We start from the raw sequence: 6,793 nt of genomic DNA on the forward strand, positions 1-6,793 counted from the left end.
TGAGAAGTGGTACCCAAGCAGGGAAAACCTCACTACATCCAGAACAGGTATCATCTCCACCCATAACTACTGAAAAGGGTGGTATATTACACAAGTAAGTAGGATGGGCCAGGCCCACCAACGCAGCCGAGATTCCATGACTCAGGGCTGGAATTAAGGGGTCATGGTACCTATATCCACCGTTGGTGGCAAAGGCAGTTGGACCACAAATATATACATATCTTTATGATAGGATCCCCACCAGCAGCCACAGAATGATCCATTTCAATCAACCAGATTTAAGAAAGAAAGAAAGCAACACCAAAGTGGACAATCCTCCTGAAGACATCCAAAAAGCAACATTCCCGGTTTAGATTGATGGGATTATATATGCCATACTCCACCCAAGGTACAGAACTCATCCAGTCTGGATTTACGAACAGTCATTTTCACTCCCCAACCAAGTGGGCAAGGAGAATTCCACTTACCCATGAAATTATGGAGAGGATGTGGAACACTGTTCCACCAAGGGCCTAAGATGGGACAATGTTGCATTCAAATTTACAAGGAGATAGTGGACCCCCTGCATGATCAACCCAAAACCTGACAGTGTTAATAAGAGGGTCCAAGCACACCCCCACCAGATAGCTAAGCATCAAATCTGGACCAGTTTCACGAGTAGGCTCCCACATAGGTTGATCCTGCTCCTACCAACATCTGGGAAAAACTTCCAGGGACCCAGGTAGGAGGGTCCCCAACTACACGGTCTCTGATCTGAGAGTGGAGAAAACTCAACACACCGAAGGAAAATCCTCTGTCCACCACCCCAGCGACTGGGAACTGGGTGTGGTAAGGACTCCCTAGCACCACTAATAGCAGTAGGGGGAACATGTGTGTGGTGGGGAGTCCTGAGGGACAGGTCTTCAGAGAGAGAGTGCAACAGGTGAACCACGTTTCCTAAGTTTTAAAAGCAAACCAATCTCAACTGATTCAGCTCTAAGATCAGCAGGAACTGGCAAAATCCCCTTTAGCTTTACTCATGATAGTCCATGAGTAGTGGTCCATTGGATTTGCATTGCAAGATAATACTACCATCTCGAATTCTGACTAGATGGTCTTATGGAACACCTCATCTCAAGGATGCTAGTGCAGAATTGAAAAAATTACAAGCACACCTGACTGGGCAACACTTGCCACTGAGTGGGATCCAAAGAAGAAAAACTGTTAATCAGATAAGAAAGTTACACACTTTCTTGTTAAAATCTAGCAGAGGTGGTCAACACAGCCATTTGGGGGGGGGGGGGGATACGGAGTATATTTAGGCAACAGATAACCCCGAATCATCTATATAAATCAACCCAAAGTCCCCCTGCTTAATGTAATGGGTGATAAATCCAGGGACACTGCAGTATCCCACTGAATAAAAAGCTGGTGCATAAGGCCCCTGAACAGTTCCATAGAAGCCACAAAACATCTAAGTGCTCTGACTGGACACAAAAAATCTGGATATGACAGATCGTAAAGATAAGAAATGCCTGGGAAAAGAATTTATTCCCTTCTCTGGCAGCAAGGGTGTTTAGTAGTAAGGATCTGTCGGGATAGAGAAAAAAATAGGTTGAAGGATAGATAATCTGCTGAACAGGGATGGCAAATAAATCAAAATAGCTGTGTCCAGAAGCTAACAACAATAGAAATATATCTCAAGGAAAAGGTGATACAAAGAACAAGAGGCCATAGATTTGAAGGGATAAAGTGATAATGCATGAAAAAAACAACTCTAAAGTCCCAATTAAGCAATTGAAGTGGTCGTTTGGGATGAAGAATATGAAAAGATCATAAAACAAGATAGCACAAGAGTCAAAAACCTTCATATATGTAGAAGAGCGAAAGGGAGCAGTGAAGGATGCTGTATATAATGCAAGGTAGAAGCCAAAACTTTCAAAAATACATGTAACTATAGAGACTGTTGGATGAAGTGGGTTGAAGGCTCACCAAAGACACCACTGACAATATGTAGTCCATTTCCATCGATAGATTGCCATAATAGGTTGATGGAGGTTATAGTCAAATTATCGGAAAATGTAAAATTTAAACCCCTATGGTCGGACAAAGGACTGCACAACTTCCATGCATGAAGCTGGGGTCGTTAAATGTCCAGGTGTTGAATGTTGGACTGATGTTGTCTCAACAAGGATGAATGTAGAAGTTGTGGTAAACATTCCTGGAGTAACTGAAAAAAGAGGAAACCATGTCTGAGCAGGCCAAAAAGGTGCTGACAACAGAACCCAACATGAGGTGAAATGAATCATAGACAAGAGTATGGGTAAGAGATGAAGTGAGAGAAGGAGCAGAAAACTGTGTCTAAATTCTCCCCAGTATATTCAGGTTCACAATGAAAAGCCAAGTCTGAACCACCAGGGAAAAACCCCTGAGTCACATGAAGGACTCCAACTCAACCTGAATCAGGTCACAGACAGTCTTCACTGAGAGTGGACCCCCACTCCCAACTACCACCAGACAACAAAGGAGGAATGGATGAGGCCTGGTTAACCCCCCATGCCAGAAACCGTTACATGAGAATTCAGACATTTTTTTTTTTGGAACTGCAAAAGAAAACCAACAAAATATTGGCAATAGGGAAAAAAAACAAAAACATCAGAGTACTGTCAAAATGGTTCAAAAGAAAATGTGAATTGCAAAACATAACTCCTAGCACTAGCTCTTTGTCAAGAAAAAGTGGTTATATTGTCAACATACAGTACCTGCATGTGAGGACTGGTGTAAAGTTTTGCAAATTAGATATTGCCAAGGGCAGTCAAGTGGGGTATATAAAGACTGGAGCAAGCGAACACGATGTTAAGATGGCAAAGATGAAGATCGAGAAATAGCTATAGCTGTAATTGTAAGCGGAGGTATGCATGTTTTGGAAGAAGTGTTTCATATTACTAGTTACATCATTATACAATATTTATAATTTTTATGAAAATCATAGTTTTGTAATTACTTGAAAAGAGTGGCTAACAGAAGGAAAATCAAACATTTTTTTACAGTTTATAAGCTTACTATGTATATATGGATCAAGAATTTGCAATATGCTGTTAATATACTTTATCTAAAATACAATTATAAAATAAACATAATTTTAAAAATGGTTTAATATGGGTTTTGTAAAAAAGAAAAACTATTATTCATTGAATGCAATACTACTGAGAAAATACAAGCAAAGTTTATAGTTTAACTACTTACATAGACTGGCTTGTGTTTGTTAAGTCACATTCATAAAGTTAAACAATGACACTGCTTCCACTAGAACCATTTCCTATAAAGTTAAACAATGACACTGCTCCACTAGAACCAATTTCCTATAAAGTTCAACAATGACACTGCTCCACTAGAACCAATTTCCTATAAAGTTAAACAACAATGACACTGCTCCACTAGAACCAATTTCCTATAAAGTTAAACAACAATGACACTGCTCCACTAGAACCACTTTACACTGCAAAGCTCCAAGTAAATTAAAATCAGGCTCAAGCAGCCATTCATGACAATTGTTTTTTTATATTCTAGAGTTCACATTAGATAACATTTAACTTAACACCTTTGAGGTGTATTCTATGAATGTCAGTATGTTTTGCAACATAACACTTAGTGGTTTGGTGCAGGAAAACAGTTCTGCCAACAAGTACATATTAAATATCTTCCTTCACCCATTCTCTCAAATGAATGTAAGAATGGAGGACTAACATATATTTATAACTAATATTGTAAAAGTGATAGTAAAATTACAGAACAACATGAAGTCCCCTATGCAAACAATTGTGGTACAATTATTTGAAACCCCACTTTTGTACACCTTTTAACTGTAGAAACCTTACAAATTTCTGGCATTAAAAATTAACTGTACTCAGTTCTTAGTAATGATCTTCTCTATAAATGAGTAACTTTTAATTGATTTATACATATTTAATACTATCTTGATGGGTCTTCATATGGAGAGGGATCAAAGAGCATGTCAACACATTTGTAGACTTAGATTTAAAATTTTATTTAACTACTATTTTATGAATGTCAATAAGTTTGGTATCACATTATAAATTATAACTCAAACTTTAGTATTATACATTAGTTAATTTCTTAATTTGAAAGTAAATATTTAAGATAAAATCCTAAATATCGATTTTTGTGTGTGTCACGTGGTATGTTGAATACAGCATTGGTTCAAATTAGATGTTTGTGATGTCCAAATACAAAGTCTATAGTTTCTTATGAATTAGAAATTCAAATTGCTGATACCGATAAGCTAGAATATAAGATAAGAACCTCCTAACACTTTTATTTTCTGAAATATTATTATATTTAGTGAATCAACCAAGGTGGCCCCACCCAACTCTTCCATTTTTGGAAATACTTGCTTACATACACCTACTTTCCCCAATGACATGTGTTTAACCAATCGAAAGCTCAGAATGTCCCCCATATGCAAGTCAAATCTTTTCTAGAGAAATGAAATATGATTCTGTCGAATGTATTTACTTCAATATCTATGAAAACGTGCTGATCATACAAAGGCTTGAATTATGAACAAATTATGCACTTATCCCATTTTTTCTTTATTCCTCTTCATGAAACATATACCTGTTTACAGAACTTTATAATACTTATAAACTTCATTACATTTAAATAAGATAAAACAGAGAATGTGAAAATAAACATAAAACAATACCTAAAAAAAACACTAACTTGAGATCAAGCTATACATTTAATTGTTCAGTATTGCAACAACTGATTCACTGTATAAAATATTGTGGCAGTATTTATATAGAGCTAAACATATGACCTTACCTCTAACAGGGGTGGTTGGTTCACTGTAAAATTCAGAGTCATTTTGAGAAGTGGCTTCAGCTAAAGGTGCCGTTAAGATGCGATACTCCATAAGAATATCCCACAATGCATGAGTTATGGCTGCTTTGAGTTTACTTGCCAGCTGATCCATATCCACTTTTCCAACACACCATATTTGGAACTGGATCAAAGCCAATGGTCCTGTAAGTTTAAGAACAAATACAACATCTAGATTCCAATTTATTAGTCTTCACTTCATTAGTATAAAGCATCGGATGTCTTTATAGGAAAATTATGCATTCATTCATATATATATATAATTTGCAAACAAATATACTGTATTAAATTACAACATGCATCAAAAATATTTAAGTAACAGAAAAAACAAAGTCACCATAAAATAATTATAAACAGTGAAACAATCAGATACTTTAAACTGGAAGATTACTTTTTATATTTTGCTTTTATTTATTCTTTTCAGAAAACTATAAAACCATGATGAAAGGTCAATATTACTTTCTTTCCCAGACAATAAATTTCGTAAAAAATAAAAGAGAAATGTCGTCAGCATATATTTCATATGTATAATTTGTGAAATTTATTATGGCATAAAAAAGACCAAACAAAATATTATAGAATTATTAATTTGCATAGTTTCTTCAAGTATTTTTAAATTTTTATTTTACGTAATATCAAAAAATATCAAAACACTCTTACTAGTTACAAACATGTAATAAATATAATAAACAGAATCCTTTACATTTAATGCATCTTGAATTCAGACAAAATAAGAAGCTGTTCCATGAACCACTTTCAAGAATGTTTACACATGGCGGCACACAGATACAGCTGTAGTACACAAATCATACTATGTGTTTCTTTTTTTTTTTTACTGTAGACAAATGAACATTTCCAGTTCATCTAAAACTTTTGAAATGTTTCACATATGTGTGCATAAAGGTATGGGTAAAGTTCAACAACATGTTGGTTGTTTGGGATTTATTGGTGCAAAGCAACTTCACTATCTGCACCTAACAATCTTTAAAGAGGCAAAAAAGAAGTAAAATAACACAAAAAAAAGTAAAATGAAAACAAGCTAAGAGCTAAACAGTGCCCATAATCATGTCAAAAATCAAATAAAAGTAAATAGCCTGTAAAAAGCTAAAAACATGATCATTTTGGACAGTGTCACCATCACCAATGACACTGAAAAAAATTAGGAGAAAACCGTTAGAACACACATCCACAATTGCACCGCTGCTCACAGTCGTAATGACAGCACAAATTTTAGTAACGTAGGTAGGTTCTGGAATGTACATAACATGTGGTTGCCTTTGATATATATTGTTATGGGTTGTTACTCTCAAGTGTCACTTAAAGCTTTAACATGGCAGAAAAGGAAAATCATGAAGTCCTACAAAATTTTAATGTGAGATATGTATGACTTATTACCCTAATATCCATTATTAATTTCACAATAACATTTAATTGATGTATAACCATTTTATTACAGAACATCTGTTCATGATTCAAAAATTTCAACATTAATGCTGTATATAATTTGTTCAATTGCTTATCAGTATTTTATCAGTTCATAAGAATGTATATTGATATTGATACAGCCCTACTATCCACTCTGTTTCACAATGTTTGTTCACCATTTTTGTTTTTTTTAACTCAATCATAGTCAGAAACTCAATTAAATTCTACACACATTTTCTGCTATTTCTCCTGCTGTTCAGTTAGTATTCATATTTCTCAAGGTTAATCAATGTAGCTGATAACACACTATTAAATGCATTGAAATGTACACAGAAATCATTTTTTAATCTAAATAAGATAGTCTTGATTACTTTATGAAACTGAGTATCAATTATGGTTTCAATTCAGTACAGAATTTTACACGACCATGGTACTTACTAGCACAAACTAAAAACATGTTTAGTAAATCCCGGCCATACTTCACTGC

The 6,793-nt window shown here is 35.1% G+C and overlaps 1 protein-coding gene across 1 annotated transcript in view; it reads right to left on the minus strand.

Annotated features, from left to right (window-relative positions):
- LOC106470247 (KICSTOR complex protein SZT2-like) overlaps positions 1 to 6,793 on the minus strand; it is a 67,431-nt gene that overhangs the window by 49,900 nt on the left and 10,738 nt on the right. Inside the window, exon 5 of the mRNA XM_022398846.1 lies at positions 4,825 to 5,025. Within this exon, the coding sequence (XP_022254554.1) occupies positions 4,825 to 5,025 (201 nt within the window). The remainder of the gene's footprint in view (positions 1 to 4,824; positions 5,026 to 6,793) is intronic.

The sequence above is a fragment of the Limulus polyphemus genome, unplaced genomic scaffold (assembly GCF_000517525.1).
Source record: "Limulus polyphemus unplaced genomic scaffold, Limulus_polyphemus-2.1.2 Scaffold3900, whole genome shotgun sequence".
In the NCBI taxonomy this organism is placed as follows: domain Eukaryota; kingdom Metazoa; phylum Arthropoda; class Merostomata; order Xiphosura; family Limulidae; genus Limulus; species Limulus polyphemus.